The sequence below is a fragment of the Perca flavescens genome, chromosome 18, assembly GCF_004354835.1.
Source record: "Perca flavescens isolate YP-PL-M2 chromosome 18, PFLA_1.0, whole genome shotgun sequence".
NCBI lineage: Eukaryota > Metazoa > Chordata > Actinopteri > Perciformes > Percidae > Perca > Perca flavescens.
In genome coordinates, this window is record NC_041348.1 from 4,789,930 (window position 1) to 4,817,207 (window position 27,278).

The 27,278-nt window shown below is 41.1% G+C and overlaps 1 protein-coding gene across 3 annotated transcripts; it reads left to right on the forward strand.

The window, feature by feature from the left end:
- tdrd6a (tudor domain containing 6a) lies at positions 1–27,267 on the forward strand. Of its 3 annotated transcripts, none has more exons than XM_028604573.1 (17): positions 3–366; positions 10,728–10,806; positions 11,943–17,559; positions 17,788–17,864; positions 17,972–18,052; positions 18,208–18,253; positions 18,557–18,636; positions 18,861–19,473; positions 19,641–19,714; positions 20,405–20,462; positions 21,814–21,872; positions 22,861–22,936; positions 23,078–23,130; positions 23,219–23,282; positions 23,526–23,593; positions 25,250–25,307; positions 26,698–27,267. In XM_028604573.1, exons 3-17 carry the CDS (start codon positions 11,973–11,975, stop codon positions 26,787–26,789), a joined length of 7,086 nt encoding a protein of 2,361 aa, XP_028460374.1. In that variant the 5' UTR covers positions 3–366; positions 10,728–10,806; positions 11,943–11,972; the 3' UTR covers positions 26,790–27,267. The 3 variants fall into 3 exon arrangements, with proteins under 3 accessions (XP_028460375.1, XP_028460374.1, XP_028460373.1); XM_028604572.1 differs by having other exon boundaries at positions 4–366; positions 21,811–21,872; XM_028604574.1 differs by lacking the exons at positions 18,861–19,473; positions 19,641–19,714 and having other exon boundaries at positions 1–366; positions 21,811–21,872.
- The last annotated feature ends 11 nt before the right edge of the window (positions 27,268–27,278 follow it).

Sequence of the window (27,278 nt, forward strand, 5' to 3'; positions counted from 1 at the left end):
AGACAGTTCCGGGTCAAGGTTACAATCAGGGGGGGGAAAAAAACGTTCAGTTTTTTTACGGCATGCGCGTGGTGTTGAGCTAAGCTAGTTGAGGTTAGCTATTGACTAACCGTCACTAACGTCGGTTTGCTGTTTTTGAGTTTGTTGAAATTGTGTCTCATCGGTGACAACAGTGTACATTAGAACAACACCACTAGAACTTCCCCAGCATTGGCTAGCTGACGTTACGGTTGAATGTGAAAAGTTTAGGCGGTTGGGATAACGTCAGCCCCGCCTAGGCTGTGTGTATATTAACGCGGTAAACCTGTGCTACTGCCATTGCCGGGAGTGTAAGAAAAATCGGCAAGATATACTGAAATAAAACGGGTGAGTTTTTTTTTGTGCCAACTCCTATCGAGTTAACGCTATTTGGAGCTAAATGACTCGTCGTGCTAATCAAAGTTAGTTAGTACTCCTTCACTGTATCGAATGACGGACTTGAAAGAGTCCTTGCTAGCTAGCATAGTTAAGCCCTTGCAACTCAACCCATCTACCTATTACCGATTCAAAGATTGCGGTGCTGAAGTAGCTAGCTAGCTATTCTAATGGAAGATGTCAACGTTAGTTAGCTGTCGTCTAGCTAGCTAAAAGTAACGTCAGCCCACTTACGTTAACCTTGAACAAAACCCATACCCTTGTTGTGACAGTGTTCATTTAGTTAACTGTGTTTTGAATTGTTGCTGTATTGTTCTGGGTTTTTTTTTACCGTCGATTAACTTTAAAAGTTCAAACCAAAATTTGTAGTTGTGCTAGCTGTGTGACTTTTCACTTATTGTAAGGCTTTGTCGTAGCTAAATTGGTGTCATCTATCGCTAGCTATTTAACACTTGTGTTGACTTAGGGTCAAATTGACCCGTTTTAGATTTTTGTTTTATATCAAAAAATATGGGACATAGAAATAAGCGCTGAAAATGTGTAGAAGAAAATTTTTATAATTTAAAACGTTGGAAAAAGCAAAAACAAACTGTGAAGAAATGCGTCAAAAACGTCGGAAAAAAAGGTTGAGGGGAAGACAACACAAGGGTTAACGTATAACGTAGTTAACACTAACATTACCTCTGGCTGGTCTTTAGAGACACCAGACCACATTGATGTCAACATCACACCCCACCGCCTATTCAATTAGCGTAGTTAAGGCTTGGTCTATCAAGTCTCTAATATTCCTCCAACTAACGTTAATGTTACTTGTTTTCAACAAATGAAAAGGTCAAAGTGCAACTTATTTTTTATTTTTTTTGAAAATCGCTAATTTTCTCTCTATATATAAAACATATGGTCCTTTTCTAATTTAGCCAAAGGATATCCTCCGGAGATATATATATATATATATATTTTTTTTTTTTTTTTTCATGAGAGTCTCAACTATATAATAAGATTTTAGAAGTGTATGTTAATGTTAAGCTTTTCAGAATACACATTTTAACCTATGTTCTTTTTGGGGAACAGTGTGACTTGCTTCTTCAGGGCTCCAGACTGCGACCAAATGGTCGCATTTTGCGGCCAAAATTTGAGAGTGTGCGACTGGATGTAAAATTCAGTCGCACACTCTCAAATTTTGGCCATGTGCGACCAACAAATTTGCCCCTGTTTTTTACACGTTAAATGTTGAAATGTAGGTACCTTAGCGCGTAAGCGCAAGCTCCTCTCTGAAAATTGACAGAGCGGTGCTCCTACACAAACACACACACTCGCACACACACGCAGAGGTGCGATCGGCGCAAACTACGTCGGCTGTTTTGTTGAAGTCCCAGTGAGTGATGCCGATTTAAAGTGGTTTCAAGTATGGTTACAGTTTTTAAAAACTTCACGCAGACAGCGTTTGCTGCTATATGATATTAAAAACAGTCACGGTGCTGTTGACGTTACACTTCCTCTGAGACAAGCAGCAGGCTCAACAGTGTGCAACTGTGCCCTGGTGACTAACAGGCTGTGGTTGTAAGGCAAGGCAACTTTATTTCTACAGCACCTTTCAGCAACAAGGCAACTCAAAGTGCTTTACATGAAACATTAAAGAGCAATTGAAAACGGTCATGATGAAAATACAACAGGCTAAACAAGTTACAGTGAGTAAGAAATGAATAATTATTCAATTTAATAGGTTGTAGGGATGGGTTTTGGAGGAGAGAGGGAAGGGTTTTATTTGTTTAATTTCTTTAGAGTGTAACATTCTAATAAAATAACATAATGTTCTAAGTACATAGGATAAATAGGTTTGGAATTATTTTTACAACTGAAATAATTGTTTTGTAATTACAGAGGGAAAGTACCGAAAAAATTTACCATAATTTCAGGTATCTGTACCAATATTGGTTCAGATGCGAAAGGTACCCAACCCTAAGGGTAGTAGCCTAAACAATGCATGTTTAATTTTAAGGTGAATTCATTCTAGTTGTAGACCAGAGTTGGTATATTTTTTAAATATTTTGTCTACTGTCATGACTGCAATGGGGCCTTCTATGTTGCATCTTCAAAAGTGACACTGAATTTGAAACAGCACATTGTAATTTCTGCATCTATTATCAACGTATTTATTAGTAATACAGTGGAAATTAGTAGAAATGTGAATATTTGGTTAGCATGTTGATTTAAGGTGTGTGCCCCTAAATTTTCTGGTTGCACCCCTAAAATTTTCAGTAGGGGGCCACTGTGCTCCTAATGAAAAAAGTTAGTTTGGAGCCCTGTTCTTCTCATTTCAACCATTTCACACTCCAGGAAACAGCACTGACTGAGAGGGGCAGAAAAGATGTTAAATTATTAAGCAAGAGTCAGACATAGATTATTTGTCATGTAGGCCAATATTGGTTCCTCATGGCCGTTACCGATTATTATTTAATGAAACCGATATTTTGAGCCGATATGCATTTACAGTGAAAATGAAAATCTTTAAAGGTCCCATATGGTGAAAATGGGTTTTTATGGGATTCTGTGTGTCATATAGGCTCGGGGGTGTAAAGTAAAAGCTGTGAAAATGTGAAATCGCTCACTGCCCCCACAGAATTAGACCGCCTCCCAGCTAAACGGGCCAGTTAGAATTTCATGTATTTGCTACGTAGAAACCGGGTAACCAATGGGTGTCGTGTTCCAAAATCGACTTAGACCCGCCCCCTTTTCTAACGTTCGCTTCGTGCTGCTGAGAAGAATCCGAGAAGATGCGGGAGTCATGTCTTCCCAGAAAACTGGCCATGAGAAATTCATCATTCCAGGGTGGGAGTATCAAATACATCACTGCACTGCCTTCCAAAAGAAAAAGATGTCGCTGACAGGTGGATGGATTTTATTTTTGGAGACTTGCCTCTACCTGTGCAGAGTCAGGCTTTTCAGCTAGCTACTGTATGTAGCTACTGTATGAAGCTAGCTACTGAACTGCACATTTCTCACCGCAGTTTGTACTGAATCAGGGGCTATATGATGTCGTTTCAAAACTGTTGATGAAAGGATCCATTCCCACTATTCAGGACCCTCTCCCAAGCATTGAAACGGTGAGTAAAAAACAATTCCATAACGTAGATTACTAACGAAGTTGATCATTTCGTTTTTCCTAATGGTTGGTTAGCTGGCTGGTTAGCTAGCTGGCTGTGGCACCGCTAGCAAACATACGGTTTATCCCTGTGTGTGTGGGGGGGTGGGGGGGTGGTGACTGTGCACATTATAACTATATAACCTAGTTGGCTACTGAACTAACTAAAGTTAGTACTGTAGCTAAGTTAACTGTATAGTAACGTTTGCTACAGCAAACAACAGTGATGTCGCCTACTGTTATAGTTTGTAATATTGTTAATCTCGGGTCAAGAGGAAACTAGAGAAAGTCTGTGACTGATTGTCTGAGTGCATCACATCGTCTTTTAGCAAGATGGCGGAGCGCGTATCGGTGCTCACCGTATCGGTGTTGGTGCTCTAGCTGGGTTCAAGTCTTTTTTGCTCCACCCTGCTGAGACAGGACGCGCCGCGGCTCGCCATTTGCAGCGTGTGATATACAGTATTTTCTTGGCGGGGGAATCTGGCAAGAAAGTACACTAATAATGTTATAAACTATATAAATAAATGATTACCTTATTGATATACATGACCGATTCTGTGCAATGCTTCCCCTGCTTGCCAACCCTTTTGATTTTTCTTTCTCTCTCCCTTCTGTCTTCTTTGACAGACAGATGAGGTTACACAGTATATATTGCAATATGTTATAAGCTCTACATGTGATTAACCTAGGTAGTTACTTATTATTTATTATATTCACATATGTTTTTTTCTTGTGTTCTATTGCTGCTGGTCTCTGAGTTACCACACTTTTTGTTGTATGACTACAATGAAAAATGAAATGTCTTATGACTTGCAATACTATCACACTGTCTCCTTCCCATTTCCTAACATATCTGAATTTATTCTTAGGGAGCCATTACACCTGTTTCCCAGGCCAGTACCTCTGCCTGACTGACCCCCTTCCTAAAAGATCTGTTGGAACCCAACTATCCAAGGACACTACTAAGACTTTCGTCAGAAGCAGAGGTTTGTGAAATTGAATTTTTGTAAATGTTAGTTTACCTGTTGTTGTATTTTATTTACAATTGTATTTATAAGCTGATAAGTCGAAAGTTATCATTTGAATGATTACTGGCAATAGTTATTCCCAAATTATATATCTATGGACCTTACAGTATATTCCCATTGCAGTTGAAAGAGGGGGAAAAAAAAGAGGAAACAAATATGGGAACCTTATCAGTGAGACAGTACATAATGTGGGCAGACATAACATTGATCTTAGAGACTGTATACATATATATTGTCCTATGCACTACATGATATGTATTTATGGATCATGATAGTATTTTATGTTTGTTATTACTGCTATTTCAAATGAGCCACAGTCTACATATTATCTGACCAGATTATTTAAAAAACTACAAAAATAAGTTTTGATATGTGCCATTTCCTCAGGTAGCTTAGCACAGTGTGTAGACTTCTCTTTCTTTGTACAATGTATTGGAGTAATAAAATACACACCCATTACATAATTTGCATTGTTGTTGTTGCAGACTCTATCTCTCAGCATTCCACTTCAATGAGAATACCAACCGGCCACAGTCAACAAGTGCTCTGGGAGATCCTGCCTTTAAACTTGCCTTCCCTAAAGCGAAGAAAGGGGGATACAGCCTCAAATGAGGGAAAATTTAGCTGACATTCTGTAAGTAAATTATCACAACAACATGCAACATTAATTCAATTTTATTTTATTGATAGTGTCAAATCATAACAGAAGCTTTCTCAGGGCACTTCATGTAGAGCAGGTACAATCACACACATCTGCCAGAGCCGCATATTTTACAACAGAAGAGCAAACTATAATTCTACATAAATATGAAGAACACAGACACTATTTTACAGGCAAAACACAATACAGTTGCTGCTTCCTAAAACAGGAGGACAGCTGGCAAAAAAAAAAGCAGACGCTGTAAACACGCAAATCACAACGCTTAATATCACTTCTCAATCAGTCAGGACCAAGATCTGACCATAATTACACTGTGCTTTCCATAAACTGCTTTAGACTATTATTTTAGTTGCAACCCCAACAGTGGTAAGATATCGTGAGAGCAAATAAATTATATAACATAATTCAAACCGCAACGCGCGGCTCAAGAAGCCGACAAATAGCCCTGTACGTAATTACCTCCGCTGAAAATCTATATCTTTCATAACAAGTGATCCACAGTCGTGATACACAAAACCCTGGGTTGAACCTGAAGTTACTTCATTAATGCCAAATCTTGCGTCGTATTGCTATTGTTTTTATTAGTCATATTTATATTATCTAGTGATGCACCGATGTGAAAATTGTGGCCGATACCGATAACCGATATTAATATTGCTGTTATGGCCGATACCGATATTTACCGATGTCGATATCTCTGTATAGAACACATTTTTTATGATAAACAAATAAGGAACTATTTTTTAAAAGGCATTTTTTTTACTTTTGTGATTTATTTTCAGAAATCACTGATATTAAGCACCTTTACCTGTGTGCAAAATATGACTGTCATCAGATTTTCAGAAGAAAAAATAACTATTTATATAAAAATACATTTTTAAAAGGATACAAGTGTGTCCTGAATTCACACTATGAATAAGCCAACCCTGAGTATTCACAATAAACATCTAACTCACTTGAGACCAAGTCACTGTATTCTGTGAACATTGTTCAACAGTTCAAAACTTTAAAGTACAGTAGTAGGCCTTAAATGGCCAAAGCCAAAAGTATTGAAAGAGGTAAAATGTGAAAATGGAGCCAGAACAAACTGGACTGAACAGACACAGGCTTTTGCAGTCTGAACTGGAAGTACAGTAACTGCCAAGTACTTTAGGGTTAGGCCTAACCCTCAAAATTATAGAAATTGGTGCCTTCTAGGCTGAGATAAGCCAGAAAATGTGTTTTTTGCTCATATGGATGAAAGACATCAAATCCCAGAATGCACTTGCTTCGCTGCTTAGACTCTACTCCCAAGCCACATCCACCTACAGACCCACAGTGAGGCAGCATTCAACTCAACCCAAATGTGTTTTATTGTCATTTCAACCATATACACGAAACAACATTTCACCGTGGCTGTAATGGTTACACATTTAAAATATATAAAAACGACATCCGAAACAGGTGTTTACAGTCAACCAAGCGCTAATGCTAGTATGCATTAGCTGAACTTTACGTGCGTGTGCAATAGCTAAATGTAGCAGATTATAAACACAGTTGTAAATTTGCGTGAAATGTAGAATGGTCGGCATTTACTAGTCACAAACTTCCCCAGCAGTTAGCATTTAGTTGGATACAAGCAGCTAATTAAAGCCAGTGTTAATACAGCCCATCTCCACTCTTACCCGGCAACATGTTTCCACAACAAGAAAAACACAGTAGTCTCTGAAGTCGCGATGGGAGTTTCGTTTAAGTTGGATGTACTCCAGTTTGTTGTCTAATGAGCAGACACTTGCAACCAGGATTGATGGAACAGGTGGCTGGCTAGCGTTAGTTTTCCACCTAGCTAGGTTAGCTATACTCCAGCCCCCGTTTGCGTTTCACCGCTGAAAATGTCCCCCCATGATCGCGACTGCTGCCCACTTCGGCCGCCGCCGCTGCCCACTTCGGCCGCCGCCGCTGCCCACTTCAGCCGCCGCCGCTGCCCGCTGGTCAAACTAACCTGTACGGCGGGCCGCAGCAACCGAACAGCAACCTCTTATTCCCGAACATTCATCTCTCCCCCGCCCACCGAGAGCCGGTGGTCTACTAAAGTTTCCAGTGTCCCACTTCGCCGCAGATTCCGTCTGCAAAAACCAACATCCCCGCCCACACTTTTTCTTCTTCTTCTGATTTCAGCAGTATAGACGCTGTTAAGCGTATTACTGCCCTCCACAGGTCAGATTTAAATCTAAATTCTCATCTAAGCCTACACACGTCAAATACACAGGAATGATTCACATCGGCCCTATTCATCGGCCCTGTTTTGACATCAGAACGATACCGATGTGTAAAAAAATGACCATATCGGCCGATATTATATCGGCGGCCGATATATCGTGCACCACTAATATTATCTCTTCCTTTCTTGTTGATGAAAGTTTCTCTCTGCAAAATAATTAATTCATATATTACACTTAAAATGATTTTACATTTTACATTTATTTCTGTAAAAATACAGAGTTCAGGTCAGGATCACTCGTTCATCACGTACTGGCGATAACTTCTACTGTCTACATTAGCTACTGATGCCCAGTGTATTGTAAAGCCTAGAGCGCCCTCTGCTGACATGCTGAGCTTAGCAGGAACAACCTCACCCATTCAAACACGTGTACTCAAATGACCCTGTGACGAGAAAGAGATACAGAGAAGTAATAAAATAGTTTATTTATGTTTTGAGTCCTTGGGTTCTAATCAGTTCAATTATTAAAACGGGGGCTATTATTTGTCTGTCTTGTACAACACACCGGGTCACACATACATTTAGTAAATTGCTATTAAACATTACATGTTAATAAATAAATAAATTAAAACATAATTATTTCATTCCACAGGCAATTTGTTGTTCCTGACCCAGCACCTTTTACTGAAGAGCTGCAGAAGATCACCATTCCAGAGGATCTTAGTGCTGAGCCAGTCAGAGCTCAGGCTGTTGGAACTGTTATCAGACTATTTTTACTACAGTTCATATCCCTACTGAACAGTAGGTTCTGTCCGAGGTTTCACTATCACACCAAATGCTTGCTCTTGGGGGAATTGTTGGGTCTCTTTAAATAAAACTGAATTGAACATTTGTATGCTTCTGTTGCCAATTGTTTCTCTGCTGTGGCCCTCACACGTCTTGGTGTTGTAAAACAGGAATTCAACTTCGGGCAGCATCTACTCACAATGTCCACATGTGCACCTGTAGTAACATGAAACATCAACTGAAGCATGAAACAGGAAAAGTACATCAATTGGTTTAATTCAATGAAAACAATTTGAATGCATTTGTAAACAAAAATTCACTATAATACTTGATCTGGGTGTTTTCAAATATTTAGTACTGACTGGAGAATGTATATGAACATTATGTTTGAACATTACATATGAACGACATTGCGAAGACCGAGGTAAGAACATTAATATCTGTAGTAATTTACTTCATATTTGTAAATTCTGGTACATTTTATGAAACTACAAATAAGGTCGTACTATATCGTCTACCGGCAGTCCCAGGGGACCTTCATGCTGCTGACACCGCTGCCTTTTCCAGGCAACGGGTGCACAGAGAGCCGGGGATAACAGTAGGTGGGCGTGTCAGGTAACGTTATGTGCTGTGCACCGGACCATAAACACAGACACCTCACCGACAGTATGATAATAACATGAAAAACCATCATTCACTCTAAGTGGTTTCTGTGACTTTCAAAGGTTTAAAAACCCAAAAGACCAAAATACACAGCCACCATACAACATTAGCCTTAACCCCGAATAGCCACATCACTGAAGACACACTTGTCTTAACGATAGCTGACTATGTCTAAAGCGTTACATACTAAAATAAAAACCCAATCAATTTACCACTCTGAAACGTCCTGCTGACCTTTTCTAAAAGAAAATAATTGGTCCTCTTCGCCTGAATCCTCTGAACTTGAGTATTCAGACTCTAACTGGTAAGGTCTTGCAGATTCCGCTGCCATGTTTATAGTAGGATTCTGATTCCAGGCCGCATTCTATGTTTATCTGTGCTTAGCCAACCAGAGTGTTCTGCTCTTTAGTTGTGGGCTGAACATTCCATCCAGCAGGGAATCCAAGCATGTGTGGGAGGGGAGAAAAAGGGCTCTCAGAAAAGTTTGGGAAAATCAACCAAACTCTTTTTTTGGGGTAACGCTATTAAATTAGTGTTTAATAGACACATGTACACACAGGTACAAATATAAGTTTACGTGTCACCATATGGGACCTTTAAGTCAAAATTAAGATTTTGAAATGTTACAAACTCCAACACAAAACTTTTAAGATACACAGTAAAAGATGGTCAGTGTTGTGGGCGGGACTAGGCCTGTAACAATTCAAAATTTTGTTGGACAATTAATTGTCTAAAAACAAATTGTGATTAACAAAATCATTATCTTTTAGTGAAATAATACATTTTTATTTATTACTTTTTCAAACAAATTAAAGTTTAAATGAATGCATCTTTTGTTATAGATCATGGTTATGTGACCCAGATACGCAGGTTCACAGCCTACGAAGTAAACCATCCCTCTTTATTATCATAAAACATTCTTTTTGCTTATATGAAAAAAAAAATTGAAAATGGAACATTTATTCCCGTCAATAAAAAACAAAGCATTAATCATAAACAAAGAACAGAGCGTGCACTTATTTAATTACAATTTGGCACATCTAAACAAAATCAACAATTGCCATCATCATACCCCTTGGGAAAGTTAGCAAAACAAGTTCTGTACAGATTAGAAAAATAAAAGCACAAATCCCCATGGAACTACGATAGTATAATGTTAGTGAATGACGGCCATTTCCGCTACAGCGCCATTTATGGTAACACCACTAATTAAACAAAGCACCATAGTACATTAACCCTCGTGTTGAAAAATTTAACAATTTAAAACACTGGAACTGCGGAGCATTCTCTGGTAGGAATACATAGTATCATAGGCTAGCTAACGTTACTGTTAGGTGATGCTACACCGGTATTGCAAACGCATTTGATGGATCCAAACAATAGTGTGACCAATCTCATAAAAAAATGCTTTAATTGCGATTATACAAAATAACCGTGATTATGTTTTAAAAAAAAAAAAAAAAAAAAAGACCCAGTGTTGAGTGAAACCGAAGCAGAGGGACAGACACAGAGCTGTAGCGGAGTAGCACACTTTTTAATTAACTTTTTTTTTTTTTTTAAGAGAATTTTTGGGGGGCATTTTAGGCCTTTATTATAAGAGAGAGAGAGCGCAATACCTAATATATTACATTTCTTAAAAGTGAATTTATTCCTATAATTTACTTTTTGTGGAAAAGATTAAGATTGCTGCAGTGTGTTGGCTTCTGGCTGAACTTTGTTTTATACTATTGCATGTCTTCATCATTGCTTCTCAGTATTTAATTGCATGCAATTAACCAATGTGTGTGTCAATGAGTTTCTGTTTTTTTAAATGTGCTTTGGGCCTGTTTTCAGATTTCCCACTGCATCTGCTCTCAGCAAGATCTGGGAAGGCTCTGTCATCGTCCGTGAACCTCAAAATACAACAGACACAGTGAGTATTTTGTGAATTTGCATTGGCCAACAATTTTAGTTTTTGCATCTTATGAGCTTAATTCTCATCGAGTTACAGTAAGGGAGTCGCGGAAACACGTACGATTATGACAATGTCACACAGCTCTGTTACACTTATGTTACGTTGATCAGCTGTTTCTGAAGAGCGAGAGAAAATGGTGCACAACAATCGGCTTTTCTTCCGAATGGATAATCAACTAATCTGTTCTTTTAGATCAAATTGTGGTCACCACCACGTATTTCCTTGTCTTTGTTTTTGTCTTTGGTTGTTGTGTTTGGTGTAGTTTCATCGTTCGTACAACTCTGTGATTTACTTTTGTCGGGTGCCCTTCGTGAAATGGATGTTAAGGTAGACACACTGTACAGAGTTTTCGTTTTAATTACATTTTGAACTGATGCCAAACTTTGGACACTTTGTCGTTTTCTCCATCCTGTCTCTCCTCTTAGCCCCTCACTATTTACACTCTTTCTTCATTTTGTAATGTGCAGCGTCAGTCGTCATGGCATGTGTCGTCAGCCATATGTGAGCAATACGTTGGTAACATTGATTATACGAAGCTTCGAGGAAAATGAAGGGCTCATTGATCTCTCCCTGATCCGATTTTATACCACACCCCCCATAACTCACTAAATGATTAATGAACCCATTTTAGGAAAAGTAATCGACTGAGAGATAAAGGGGTTTATAATAACAGTTGCATGCATTTAAAATTTCTAGTACTAAAATAGCTATCGTGAGAAGAGCTGAACAATAAATTGATTAAACAATAGTCAATTCTTAATAATTGTTATAGCAAAAATATTAAACCTTTCTTTCTGACACTTATCAAATGTGTTGCTTTTTTTCCTATGTGATGGTAAACTAAATATCTTTTAGAATGTTGCTTAGATAAAACAATGAATTGTCATAATTTTGTATTCATGAAATTGTAGTTTTATTGATCAAATGATTTTATTGTGGGGAAATTAGCAGATTAATAAGGAAAATGGTTTGCATCCCTAATTGTTAGTTTGTTTTTTAAAATGCAGTTGAACAATAATTCTAGTAGTGAGTGGCTATGTTGTGTTCAATGTGCGTGTTTTATTTTTATGTATGTGTGTGTGTATGTTTTCCAGATAACATTCAGTGCTCAAACGTCTGTGTTGATGAGAGGTGACAAATCATGGGAAGCTGGAATTCATGAAACTGCCAAAATGTCTTCAGTCCAAGGACTCCCTACACATGGGTCAGATGTAACAATTCTCATAACCAGGTTTCACTTGCATCCCCATTGTGCGCTTGTGGAGTTTTGGGGAACATTTTGCCAGGAGAGGACCTCAGATTATGAGTGCCTTGCCAAAGACATTCAATTGCCTGGAAACACATTTCAAGAGTTTGAAGGAAATCCTGGTGATCAGTGCTTGGTTCAGATTGATGGTACTTGGTACAGGTCACGCATAGTCTCAACAAATGGCTCGAAATACAGTGTGTTCCTTATCGACAAAGGAAAGACATGTAGCACCACAACAAGTAAGCTTGCCTGGGGCAAGAAGAAGCACTTCCACCTGCCACCCGAAGTGGAATTTTGTGTGCTAGCTAATGTGTTGCCAGTCTCGCCTGAGAACAGATGGTCTCCTATGGCTCTCGAATTTCTGAAATCTCTCTCCGGGAAGTCTGTGAAGGCACATGTGCAAGATGTACTGGTGGCGCACAGAACAATTCTCCTGCACATCCCTTGCATATCTAAACAAATGTATGAGATGGGAATTGCCAAGAAGCTGTCTCCAGATGTGTTTCATGACTTTGTTCTTAGGTCGCTGCATTCCAACAGTGGGGCTGAAGTGGCTCTAGAGACTTGGATCTCTGCTGGAGCAGGTGAGCGACTTCACAAGAAAGAGGTCTTCATGTACCCTGAGCTGCCAACAGGAACTGTGGAGACCGTCATAGTCACAGAAGTGACAAATCCGCAGCGGATCTTTTGTCAGTTGAAGGTCTTTTCGCTGGAGTTGAAGAAACTCTCAGGGCTAATCACACAGTGCTGTGAGGGCAGAATAAACAATTGCATTGTAAGTCCCGAAATGATTGGGTCTCCGTGTGCTGCAAGAGGAAGTGATGGCAGGTGGTACCGCTCTGTTCTACAGCAGGTATTCCCAACCAACAATGTGGTGGAAGTGTTGCACGTTGACTATGGAACAAAAGCACTTGTTCAAGTGGAGAGTGTAAGACCACTGGCTGCAGAGTTCTTCAGGATGCCCGTTGTGACTTACGTCTGTTCCCTCCATGGAATCCTTGACAAAGGGGTTGGATGGACTACCAGTCAGATTGACCATCTCAGGGCCCTTCTCCTGCAAAAGACAGTGATTGCCAAATTTGAATACCAAAGCATCTTTGAGGGCGTTCACTATGTCACTCTTTATGGGGATGAAAACACAAACATTAACCGCTTGTTTGGTTCCAAGGAGAGCTGTTTACTGGAGAGTAAAAAAACACATGGAGATTATGCCATCTGTAACACTGCATACAGCCAACAGCGTTCGGCTCAGCTGGAGAGTGAAAAAACACTTGGAGATTATGCCATCCATCGCACTGCATACAGCCATCAGCATCCAGCTCAGCAAGAAGGAAATCAAAGAAAGGTGCTAACTCCTGGAAAGGATGCAGAGGAAAAAGAAGGGAAAGGCATAGTAGGAAAGTTGCCAGCTGAAGACCTTGCTCTCAGTTCGTCGCATGTGGCAGTTGTTCCGCACGTATCTGACCCATCACAATTTTGGATCCAAACACAGAACTATGCAAATGAGTTGGATCAACTGATGGAGAGCATGTACCATCTATACAAAGATTCAGTTACTACAAATCTGGTGAGAAATCCAACTGTTGGGCTCTACTGTGCTGCCAAGGCAGCCGATGGGGAGTTCTATAGAGCAACTGTGGTTGAAGTTGGTGAGACAAAAGTCAAGATGTTCTTTGTTGATTATGGAAACACTGAAGTGGTTGACAGGAATGACGTCAAGACCCTCTTTGATGAGTTCAAAAAGCTGCCATGTCTTGCACTGAAATGCACCCTGGCTGGTGTCAGGCCGAAAGATGGCAGATGGAGTCAAAGTGCCTGCGAGTTTTTCATCAAAGCAGTTACAGATAAAGAACTAACTGTACACGTGATGGCAAAAGACAACAAAGGCTATGTTGTCCAACTAACAGACCCTCAAGCTCAGGGAGAAAAAGATCTTAGTACACTGATGTGTAGTTCTAGCCTTGCTGAAAGTGCTGAAACACAGATACAACCCATAGCTCAAATGACCACGCAACCTGCTATTCCACCACAACTCCCAGATGCCAGGCTATTAGGTGTACACGGGAACAAAATAATGCCTTTACAAGCCCTAAACACCGTTGGCCCTGCCAGTACTGAACAAATTCCCATATACAAGCAGCACATGTTTCCCATTGGAAGTGTCCTTGATGTCTGTGTGTCCTACGTCAAAAGCCCAAATGACTTCTGGTGCCAACTAGTACAAAATGCAGGGCGCTTGAAATTGCTCATGCAAGACCTACAGGCTCATTATGCAGGCACTGAGTTTCATCCCCTTTTGGAAAACACTTGTGTTGCTCGCCACCCTGCCAATGGTATGTGGTACAGGGCCCTTGTAATTCAGAAACATAAAACGCCTGATGCGGATGTGTTGTTTGTTGACTACGGCCAGACGGAGACAGTCGCCATCTCTGACCTGAGGAGGATCAGCCCACAATTCCTCGCTCTGCATGCCCAGTCTCTTCGTTGCAGTCTCTTAAACCCTGTTGACCCCACGTCTGCCATAAATGAGTGGAATGAAGAAGCAATGGCCAAGTTCCAGAGCTTTGTGGAAACAGCGGCATCCAACTTAGTGAGTTTAAAGTGCACCATATATGCTATCATGTACAGTGAGCAGAAGATTGTTTTCAACATTGTGGATCTAGAAACTCCCTTCGAGAGTATCTGCACCACTATGGCCAATCTATTCAAAAGTGCACCTCCCAAGAAAGCTGCTGGGCCATCTTTCCGTCTGGACACATACTATTTCTCAACACACAACGTCAAAGTTGGAACTGAGGAACCGGTCACAGTGACATGTGTGAACAGTGTTAGTCAGTTCTACTGCCAGCTCGAGAGGAATGCTGATGTGATAAAAGATCTAAATAGCAAAGTGAGAAATCTCTGTCATCAGCTTGAAAATGTAAAGCTCCCTACAGTCTTTGGCACTTTGTGCTTTGCAAAGTACACTGATGGGAAGTGGTACAGGGGACAGATCAAGGCCACAAAGCCAGCGATTCTGGTTCACTTTGTGGATTATGGTGACACCCTTGAGGTGCAAAAATCTGACTTGCTTCCAGTTCCCAGAGAAGCTAATGATATCATGTCTGTGCCTGTGCAAGCAGTTGTGTGTAGTCTCTCGGATGTCCCTGCCCATGTTCCCAGGGAGGCGAACAGCTGGTTTGAGACAAGTTCTACAGAATGTACATTTCGAGCACTAATAGTGGCCCGAGAACCTGATGGGAAACTGCTGGTTGAACTGTATCAGGGAAACACTCAGGTTAATTCAAAGATCAAAAAGTTGTTTGGGATCGAGATGCACACAGAAGACAAGGTTGTCCACCATGGTTGGAGAGCACTTGAGGCTCCAGCAAATCGTACACAACAGACTCCAAAAGTTGTCCCACAGCAAACTAAAGAAATGGAAGATCACACTCACACTATCAAAAGAAACGTCTCCGCCCCAAAAGCAGCACGTCAAATGAGGAATTCCGACATGAATCTGAAGTCAGCCCCAAAGCCTTTACGCAACGCTCCGTTGGAGCTGTACAGACCTCCACACCAAAGGCAGTCATGTAGAGCGACACCAATTAATACAGGAAATGGTTCTGAGCCGACCGGTGCCTTTATCACACCAGGAAAAGAGAGTCTTTTTACAGAAACGAAACCGCTCAAGTCTAAATCACCTGGCACAGAATCCCAGAATGAAAGCAATGCTGAAAAATTCCCTAAACTTGCAGACTTGCCATCAAAATCTATCACATCAGATATGGAAGCAGAGGTTTATGTCTCGCACTGCAACAGCCCTTTGAGTTTTTATGTGCAACTTGTCAGAGAGGAGGATGAAATATTCTCCCTTGTGGAAACTCTAAATGATCCCGAATCCACCCCACAAACAAACGACATCAAAGACTTGCGACCCGGTGACCTTGTTCAAGCGGAGTTTGCAGATGATTCCTCGTGGTATCGAGCAGTTGTCAAAGAGATCCACAACAAAACGATGGTTCTCGTCGAGTTTGTGGATTTCGGAAATACGGCAGAGATGCCAATTTCAAAGATAGGCCGACTCCAAAAAACTTTCTTGCAACTTCCCATGTACAGCACACACTGTATGCTGAGCGAGGCTGCAGGTCTTGGAAAAGAGGAATTCCTTGACTCAGAAGTGGTGTCAGCTTTCAAAGAAGACCTCGGCAATGGGGGAGAAAAGGTGCTCAAATGCCAGTTTATCAGGCAGTCAGGATCTGTGTGGGAAGTCAGTCTTGAAGACTGTGGTGAGACTGTCAAGTGTAAGGCACCTACTAAATGCTCAACTAATGGTTTTGAAACTGCCCCAGAAAAATTTGAACAAGTTGAGGAAAAACCTGGCCAGAACTCTGACACCAGGAATGTGCCAGAGAACTCAGAGAAATTGTTGCATAACCCTTGCTCTGTGTGTTACCACCAACAAGAGTTTTTGGAGGGACAGAAGTTGGACGTCTACATCACAGCTATAAATGATGATCAGACCTTTTGGTGTCAGCCTGCGGACTCTGAAGAGCTTGATAAGATAACTTCAAGTGTCTCAGAAGTGGGAGATGCAGTCGATCACAAACCTATTGACCCAGGCTCGCTCTCTCCCGGCAGGCCATGCGTTGCTCTCTTTTCAGACGACAATTTTTGGTACCGCGCAGAGGTCATCGACAAAGATGGAGATGAGCTGTCTGTTCTCTTTGTAGACTATGGAAACAAGTCCCAAGTAAGCGTTACAAATGTGAGAGAAATGCCCCCTAGCCTGATGGAAAGTCCTCAACAGGCATTTTTGTGCGAGCTTGAAGGCTTTGATGCGTCCCATGGATCCTGGGACAGTGGAGCGGTAGAGGAGTTGTCAGCGCTCACAGCAGACAAAGCTTTACAGCTGACTGTCACCAGAGTAACAAGAGCAGAAGGAAACATCAAATGCCTTGTGCTGATGGAATGTGAGGGCCAGGTTCTAAATGAAGCACTGAAAACCTGGTGGAAGAACTCCACGGAAAACGAACCTGGTGCAGATGGACCAACCACTTTGTACGAAACGCCACGGCAGCGTGACTCAACAGTGGAAGAGACTGCACCACCCGAGGATCACCTCGAGTGTCCCGAAGGCCAAGACATGGATACCACTGATGCTTGCATTCACCCTCAGAGAGACCACAGTGAAGAGCGGAGCACTGCCGAGTTTGCGGACACCCACACAGGTGTTTTGCCATGTGATAGTGGCATAGATGAAGCCATGTTTCCTCCACTTACTAAAAAAGGTGACCAAAGTGTTTTGATCTCGGGCTGTGACAAGAGTGCAGTGGAAACGGAAAGAGGCACCGAAGAGGAGGGCTTTTCACTGATGGACATTATAGGGCCAGATGACTTGAGTTCTCCATTCGATGAGTCTCTGCTTGGGGAGGTTAATACCTACAGCATGGAAAGCAGCTTTGACGTCCTACATTTTTCTGGTAAGCAACACATTAATTCCTCCTTTTACCTTTTTTGTTTATGATTTAAATAATCAGCTAAAAGTAAATAAGTAAATGGATAAATAAGTATGTTAATATGGGAAGTAACCTTGTAAATCAATTGGGTCAACTCACCACTGATGGTCACCTGTTGTCAAGCTGTGGTCAGGGATTGTGTGAAGTTAATAATTTTAAACAAAATTCTTTTTTTTTTCTTTGCCTTTCCAGATCCGACTGAGGAAAGAGATGACAGCGAGGTTACCATAGCAAGGGATAAATATTTTACCAGTACAACAGCGAAAATGGTAAATTGTGTTGACAATGACTTTTGCAAATAGTACGTTGGTGTGAAGGTATACTTGAGTACATATGGGTAAACAGACTTGTGATGCGGCGATGCGTTCTTCCAAAGGTTTCCCGTGAAGCTCTTCGTCGCAGAGAGAGCATTGATCTGCCTGAGACCCATGATAACATTTCTGACGACTTGAATCAGGTACATGCAGTTGTATGTATTGCTACACACAAATGTAGCAATACATAAAAGGACACTTTGCCCAAGAAATAAATAAGCCTACTTCTTTTTTTCTTTTCCGGTGTACGTCGTTTTTGAATTTCTTGGTTTTACTTGTGTGTTTATTCATCTTGCAGAATCAGACTGAATTGGTGCTGCCCTCCTGTGTGCTTACTGCGTTGGGTGAGGCATTCCATATTCTAACCATGCACATTGTAGGCTTAGGCTTTTAAACTATCTGTGTTTTTTAAGGCAAGCTATCACATTAGCATACAACACACTGTAGCTTTAGGTAATTAAAAAGAAAAGCCATAAAATTGGAGTGAATCTTTTCTTTAAAGGCAATAGGTAAAAAAGTAGTTAAATAAGTAGTCACACTCAACAAAGGGTATGGTATTGAAGGTGAAAATACATTTAAATGGCTAAAATAAGTGTGTGTTATACCTTGTGTTCTTAAATTACTGTATTTTGTGATTATCTTCATAGATGCTCCTACAGAGCAGGAAATTGACAGTGGAGATGATGTCCCAAAGGAAGAGCTGCCATGTGTTACCACACATGCTGAGGTAATGTTATGGAAATACAGTATTTTGCATGGTGGTTCTTCCTTTTACTTTTTGTTCTTCTTGTGCAGAGTAAATAACCATAGTCTGTAAAGATGACTAGTTAGAGTACCAGTGTACTGTATGACCGTTTTACAAGACTTGAATCCAAATAATTCTAAAATCAAACTGCAAAAATTTTTTAAATAAATTCTGACATATTGACAAATGTCTTTATGGCTGCTCAGGGTGACGGGGTTGAAGAGGTCCCATGTTCTGTTGAAGTAGTAGTCCCGTGTTCTGTTGAAGAAGAGGTCCCGTGTGCTGTTCAAGAAGCGGTTACCTGTTCTATTGAAATAGTAGTCCCGTGTTCTGTTGAAGAAGAGGTCCTGTGTTCTCTTGAAGAAGAGGTCCCGTGTGCAGTTGAAGATGTGATCCTGTGTGCAGTTGAAGTAGATATCTCGTGTGATGTTGAAGAAGCGGTGACCTGTTCTGTTGAAGCAGTGACTTCTTCTGTTGAAGGAGAGGTCCTGTGTACAGTTGAAGGAAAGGTCTTGTGTACAGTTGAAGAAGCGGTGACCTGTGATGTTGAAGAAGTGGTGACCTGTGCTGTTGAAGAAGCGGTGACCTGTGATGTTGAAGAAGCGGTGACCTGTGCTGTTGAAGAAGCGGTGACCTGTGCTGTTGAAGAAGCGGTGACCTGTGATGTTGAAGAAGCGGTGACCTGTGATGTTGAAGAAGCGGTGACCTGTGCTGTTGAAGAAGCGGTGACCTGGGCTGTTGAAGAAGAGGTGCCGTGCTCTGTTGAAGAACAGGTGCCGTGCTCTGTTGAAGAGGCCTGTTTGACAGACATCTGCACAGGTATCAGATTTCAGTGGCTTCTGAATGAACAGCATAACAATGTGCCAGGCATGCAATGTGGTAACCATTTATAGTAGTTGGCAGTGGATGCAGCATCATTTCTTTGCATGCGCTATGTTATCACTGATTTGGCCTCTCCACCCCCCCCCCACCCCTTTGCACTGCAGATCCAAATGAGCCAAGTGGTGATGACAAAGTCACCCGTGCCAGATATCTCGGCAGTACAACAGTAAAGGAAATGGTAATTGGCTTCAAAACGTCATCTGCATTGCATTCATACTGGCTTTCAGGCTTTGTGGTGTAGTTGCAGCAACCAACTGTACCAAAACACAAAAGTGGACTGCTATTTAATGTGACTACAAAGGACTTTTTAACCAGTTATGAAACAAGCTAAATTTAAAACTCAGGCACTGTACTAATCAGTTGTACCTAATGTGAAAACGCCCTATGAATCTAATCACAGGGGAAACCACAAATGATCATATAAAAGACAGCATTCACGTAACTGTGGCCACCATGAACATTAAAGGCTGGTTGATTAAACAGCCCAAAAAACAATGTGTGGGAGAATACCAGTTTCATCTTCTGGTTTTCCACTTCTTCAATTACGGGAAGGCTGGGCCACTTAATGCGTAAAATCTGGTAGTATTGCGTTGCATTCATTGTAACTTGAGAAAAAAGACGCAGAAAAGGACTGGAATGAATTTGTGTATGAAAACTCCATTTTAGTTAAAGAAGAGAGACTGAGTACGACATGATTCTGTTGCACTGACAGAGGTGGTGCTGTGGAAATATACAGTACATAATACTGAATTTATCAAGACAAAAGAAAGCATGTGAACTGGGAAATAAAAGCCTCTGATACTGTTAATTCGATTGTCTGAAATTGTGTTTCTTTACATAAAAAAAAATGCAATTTCTTAAATTGTAGGTCCAGAACGAATCGTCGCCGCTTCCTTGTAGGGTGCTTCTTCATGAACCAATAATTGGTGAGTCATTTCTAACACAACATGCATAACACACCATAAAGATGGTCAATAACAACTACTGCAGGCTTTGGTTACAAGGTTAATATGCCAAAATATTACAATTTGTTACAATTTGAAATTATTATAAAAGTGAGGGTGTCTTATCCATTTACCACTGGACATTTACACAGACCAGGGATGGAAATGGTGTGGCAGTGGTGGGTAAATTTGCCCAACCTACAAGCCACGGTGGCGGGTAAATAGAAGTTTCACTCGGACACTTTTAGAGGAGACACACCGTCATTGATTAGCTCACCACGAGACCAGCTCGACAATTTCTGTTCGTTGTGTAGTCAGCACGCGTCAGATGTCAGACAGGATACCCTAAAGTTGCAGACCTCAAGCTCGCGGCTGCCCGTGATGTGGCCATGTCGCGGGGTTCGGCAGGAGGCAGCTATTCAGCCGCCTCCTGACTGAACCTGGCGTGAGGCTCAAACATGACAAGCCATGGCTGATTCTCCAATGTTTGTAGTCATCTAAAGTGCGCTGCTCCTTTACTGGTCAACCTGAGGTAGATGCTATAATGTAGTCACCGAACAAGTCTCAACCCAGCGTGAGCAAGGTCGGCGGGGCCAGGCCAGATCCAGAATTGCTCAATCGCGGCGAAAGGGTAGATGTGCTTCCAGCCCATTTCAGACTTTTATTTTACTTTTTATGTGGATAAACCATGTGAAAAAAATATTGATCACAACAGAGTAGTTTACATACTTTAAAATGTGTCTTGAGTGGGACTTTAAGTTGTAATGCCACTGCCCAATGGCAAACTTTCCTGCGCATTAACAGTGTTTGTTTTTTTCAATCCTCCGTGTCCTCCTTGGCTTTTAGCAACTGCGTGGAGGAGGGGGTGGGCGGCGCACGGTCATGGAAGGCTTGTATCATGTGGACGCGCCGACAATTTTGTTGTCATTACTTAGTATTCCTCATGGGGAATCTCACTATAGCTTTAAGACTTTAGCTTATGAAATAAACATGCTTGAGTATTGTAGAGCTTGTAGTATTTTTCACATGCAGTTACCCACTTGCCGGTTAAAAACAAAAAAAGTGTCTGGTTAAAAAAAGTTAAGTGATTGTTAGAATTTTGGAATCCACCAGCCACAGTGGCAAAAGTTAACTTCCATCCTTGACACAGACCACTGGTTACAAACCATTAGCTCCAAAGCTTCTCATTAGCCTGGTCTATGGAACGGTCCGCGATTGGGCTTCTCTGTCCCGACAGGTCGCAGTTTATCTTGTTGTGTTTTTGCATGAAGTACTGTACAGTGTGATGATGTGCAGTACACATGGAGTCGGTTTGTGATTGTCTTCACAGAAGCTCCCTCAGAGAAAGAAATGGGAGACTTTGCCCTACAGGATGAGGCGATACATAACCAGGTAAGATACAACCCAATTTCTGTCAAATCGAAATAATATTGGGCTATTGGGGTTGGGTACCATTCACTTATTTATTTTTTTCTTCCGGTACGGTACCGGTACATGGAATTTGGTTCAGGTACCTTTTTTCAGTTGTAAAAATAATTCCAAACCTATTTATCCTGTTTACTTAGAACAAGTTGGAGAGGACAGATGAGCTTGGGGTACTGAAATTTGCCAGTGTTTGATTTAAAGTGATTCGGTCCTCGGTAGTACCGACGTAATTTGGTCGGTACCTAAAAAAAATAAAAAAAAATGTAAAAAAAAGTACAGTTTGGTAGGGCTGGGTACCGAACGTCGATACTTTCATGGTAAGCGCAAGCTTATCTGTCCTCTCTGCATATTACACAGAGCGGAGCTCCGACCGACACACACACACACACGGAGAGGTGCGGACGGAGTAAACTGTCTTCAGTTTTGTTGAAGTCACAGAGAGTCACGGTTGATTTCAATTGTGGTTACAGTTTTTTAAAACTTCACGCAGACAGCGTTTGCTGCGATATATTAATGGCGAGCCGAAAGCGTTCGCGGTGCTGTTGACGTTCCACTTCCTCTTAGACAAGCAGCCACAACGGTGGTTTCTCTGCCCTGATGACTGACTGACAGGCTGAGCGTGCAAGGCACTTTTATTAATGTTACTCTGAGTGAGCAGTTTTACCAGAATTTTTTAATTTTGATAACTGTTTTGATTCACAATTAAGGTGGAAAATAAAAGCTTTGTGTTTAATGTATTTTTGTTGATGTTGAAATAGATTTTAAAACATATGGTATGAATCTGTATCAAAACTGAGGTATCGAAATTGGCACTGGATCGAAAGATTGTGAACGATACCCAGCCCTACAGTTCGGTACCCAACCCTATTGCATATCAACCTGAATGCTGTCTGATTTACTTTGAAGATTTCTTTTACTCAGCGGTCTCTGTTATTGGCAATATGTTGTATTCTAGAATAACTCTGAGACTGAAGACGAGGCCTCATCTCTTCATGAAGATAGCTCATCTTGTCACGAGGATGAACTTTTTGGTTTGTTGCTATCGTCTTTAATTGTTTGTCAGATTCCTCTTGGATCCATCTGCGTTCTTTAGAGTATATTTAACCTTTGGCTAACAGTTGATTGACAACATTGCTACAGGATATTTGATTCACCTGCCTCTGTGTTTGCAGCTCTGCCATCTCACACGGAGCCACAAGCCTACACAGTTCCCTGTCCAGATTTGGTAATGGAGATCAACCAACGCAATTCTAAAATGACACGCTAAAACGTCACGTCACTGACAAAGGAATGCTGTCTTTATCGCTTTTCAGAGTCACCTGGTTGAAGAGGTAACCTGTCTTGTCGGAGAGATCTGTCTGACGGACGTCTGCAGAGGTATCTGATCCGATGAACAACAAAATGTGCCAGCAATGCATTGGGATTACATTCATTTCCAAATAAACATTTAATTAATGTCAAAATAAGTCTACTCCCATTGTTTGGTTGTTGTAAAATGTTAACACTGGTTTGCACAAAGACATGCACGTTTGGCAGTACATTTAATTCCATTATTTTTCTGCAGAAACGGACCATCTTCTGCTGGGTTGTAAGCCTCATACTGATTTTGCTTAATTTCAGACTCACGGCATGAAGGCAAAAGGGAGGCGAGCGAGCAGCTGGTGCCTACACCCCCTGATGAAAATGAGGTAACTGTTTGCTTTCAGAGAAAAATATGATGCCTTTCGGTGGTTGAATTACTTTGACTATAAGACCAGAGTTGATGTCCAAATGTGTGTTGATACTTGCCTTATAGACAGAGAGCGTCTGGAGGTAAAAGGTGTGTATGTGTCATGGGTTTTATGTAGCTGTAGACTCACTGACGTTACGTAGTGTAAAATAGGCACTGCAAACTACATTTGTTATTTCAGTAATTGCTTTGCAGCTACCGGTGTTTCCTTTAGGATATTTTTTATTTTATTTTTTTTAGCAGTGGGGGCAGGTCCGAACACCGCCGGTCAGACCGATTGTTAGTTTGGGTGGTGTCATTTTCTTTAGTCTGTGGCCCTAACAGGTGAATTAGGTCTCCAATTCACATGCATTTTAGATGAATGACATGACAGTATATCAGGTTCTTCCTTGCTCCCGTTTGCTCAGCGCTGTTAAATTTGAATGTTTTCTACCTGGGAGTTATTGTAAAAAAAAAAAAAAAAAAAAAAAACATTTGATTGTGTCTGTATGCGCATGACTATGCTGGTTATGTGGGTTATTCAGGTTTTTGGAGTATTCTGGTTATGTGTTGCGCATGTAAACACCAATCGTGGTTTAAGAAACCTGGGTATGGGTTGAGTCCCAGATTCCGTATTAAAATGCTGTTCAATAGGCTAAAACAGTATGAGATTATTTTAGTATGTCCGAAACCTTAGTATGAAAACAATAGAAAGTGAATTGCATACTTATTACCGTGATAAAATGTAGCAGTATACAAACACTGGACACTACACACTGTAAATATCGTGCAATGCGCTAGTAAAGACATTCATAACAAATGGACAGCGGCCAAGGCAGCTCTTAAACTGAGATTTTTGTCCCATGCGGCCGTTGAAATAGTTGCCAACCTTTTCCAGTAATTTCGGCTGTATCTGGCGATGCCTGTAGAGGACAGTTTGGCCCGGGCTACCATGGTTACACATCTCCCACCAGCGAGGAGCCTCTCGGGCAGTGGCGTGATTACAGCTCAGTGTGTCCAAAAAGATGCACACTACTGTTTATTCACACAGACGTAAGTTGAACACTAGTGTACATATTGAGTATGCAGTGCATAGTATATGATTTCAGACACAGCCAAGGGCCTTATCCTGGTTTTTAAGAGACCCGGATATGCTACCTAGAATCAGTGTTGCCAACTCTTTTCCAATGGAAGTAGCTAGCACTAGTTCCAAAAGTCGCCATATGACGTCATACACTTCTTTGCACATTGGAGACGTTGATGCGTATTATTTCCATAAAGCCTTAATGGCTGTGACGGCTGACTGCCTGCGGCCCACAGCGCAAGAGGCGAGGGAGAGAGACCCTGTGCTGTTGGCAGAAGAGCTGCTTTCCCCCTAATGGTCTGAAGTTGCTTTTTAGACATACAGTCTCTAAGAGGGTCTGAAAAGTTGCCAAATCTATCGAGGGAAGTTGCCAAGTTGGCAACACTGCTTAGAATAGCGATAGAAACCAGGATACTGTGGCGTGTTATCCAGGCCTCTGAACATTCTTTGTCAGTACAGAACACGGTGTCTGAGCTGGTGCACACAGATGCCCACAGGAACCTCAAAAACACACTTATTGTCTAAGTTCTGAATTTCTTGATGGTTTTTCAGGATTTCAGCAAAGGTGTGCTTGAGGAAGAAATGTCCCCTTCTGCTGATGACAGTTTTGGTAAGTGATTCTCTTAATTTCTCTTTATCATATCAGTTTAGGTGGACATTTAACTCTTTGGAGGAAAAGTAACAAATTAAGCATTAAGTAGTAGTGGGGATACATTAAAAAGGGACAGTTAACCCCAACCTCAAAAATTCATATTTTTCCTCTTTACCTGTATTGCTATTTATTCATCAATCTAATCTTGTCTTGCTGCGAGTTGCCCAGTGTTGGAGATATCGGCTGTAGAGATGTTGGCCTTCTCTACGATTTTATAATGGAACCAGGTGGCACTTAGCTTGTGGTGCTCAAAGCGCCAAAAAATACAACTTGATACAGCAATGTCTCTTTCCAGAAATCACGACCTGAGGCGCGTGACAGCGCGAGATGTAAACATTAATGGCGTCCAATTTAGGGCCCGCGGGCCAAGTTTGGCCCGTGTTCCCTTTGTTTTGGCCCCCCCATGGCATGACATGCTCATGCTTATTCTCCTCTTATTTTGAAAGTGCTGTAAAATCCTAACTGTAATGACTACGGAACTTTGTTTTGTGCAGCTAAAAAGTACTTCATCTGAGTTTTACAGCAATGTAAAGCACAGTGCTGGTAAACTTCCTTATTAAATAACGCATGCAAATTTTCTCTACGAAAAATTACAAAAGAGGGTATTTCTTCTCTGTTCCGCTCCCCCTCGTGTGCTGTGAGCCGTGCTAACGTCACTTGTTTTGAGTCAGCCAGTCAAGATGGAGAAATCGAGGCAGTGGCCCGCTGATAAAAGAACATTTAGTAAGTCAGCTGGAGCCCTAATGTTGAAAAACGAGGTCAGGGCTCATGTCTCCCACTACTGCAAGTGATAACTGTAAACGTTCTGTAATATTGGAGATAGATGCTGATTAAAGAGCGGTGTTATTTTCTAAAATTTAATTTCAGATTTTTTTATGTTAATTTTCTGTAATATATAATACATTTTCTCATAAAATCATAAAACCTTTTTGGCCCATGGCCTTTAATCCAGATCCATTTTTGGCCCTTCATATGAAAGAATTTGGGCACCCCTGCTATAAACTGATCTCCAGCAGCTAGCCCGAGCCTCTCGTCCATGAGCATGCTTCCTTCTGTGCGCTGATACTATTGGCTGGTGTAGTTTGGTAAGAAAAAACATATATATAGTAGTTCTACATGACTGTTACCAACCAGGTCTGTGGTAACCCAGGTCATGATTTCTGGAAAGAGACCCAAGCTAAGTGCTATGTCGTTCCATTATATTGGAGAGAAGGCAGACATCTCTGCAGCCTATATCGCCAACACTGGGCCACTCTTGACATTTATCGGTCTAGAGTGCTTTGCCCAATCTGTGATTTGTGTTGCATTTGATACCAAATAACTTTTATTTTTTCCCTCCCCCTTATAGAGGCCCAGCTGTCACAGATAACTCACCTCTCTCTGATAATCAATGATGACTCTGCTGATATTGTGCTAGTTGAGCAGCAGCCAGAGGATTAACCACCCTCGGATACCTTCATTTGCCTTTATCGGCAACATTCTATCAACTGCATATGCCTTAAGTTAGGTTCAAGTTAAGTTTTTTTTGTTAGTTTTTTCCTTTGCTGCGTATGTTCTGTAAGTGCTCAATGGCTATTTTGATTTGTTAAGATTGACCAGGCAGTTCATCGTTGTCCTTCGGCCCAGTGGCTCATTTCATTGTTCCTGTTGGAAAAACAACCTTGTGGTTAAAAGTGGCTTTGTACAGTAATGGCTGTAATACCTCCGAGTTTGTCAGTGTCCACGTGCTTAGCCAGTGTTACTTTATCTGTTGTGATAAACTGCCACAGCATTCTTTTGGAAATTATTGAATATTTTGTTTAAAAAGCTATAAATGGCAGATTTGAATGGTTGTCTGGTGAAATGCAGTTTTGTGTGGATACATGCATGCCTTTAAGAAATATTTATGTTTGCACAATAAATATTCTAGATTTATGGACATGAGTCCTG

Coding starts and splice junctions, on each gene's coding strand:
- tdrd6a (XM_028604572.1), top strand. CDS start 11,973: ATGAGAGGTGACAAATCATGGGAAGCTGGAATTCATGAAACTGCCAAA. Junction 18,053..18,207: donor TTTCTGACGACTTGAATCAG/GTACATGCAGTT, acceptor TTCATCTTGCAG/AATCAGACTGAATTGGTGCT. Junction 18,637..18,860: donor GTGTTACCACACATGCTGAG/GTAATGTTATGG, acceptor ATGGCTGCTCAG/GGTGACGGGGTTGAAGAGGT.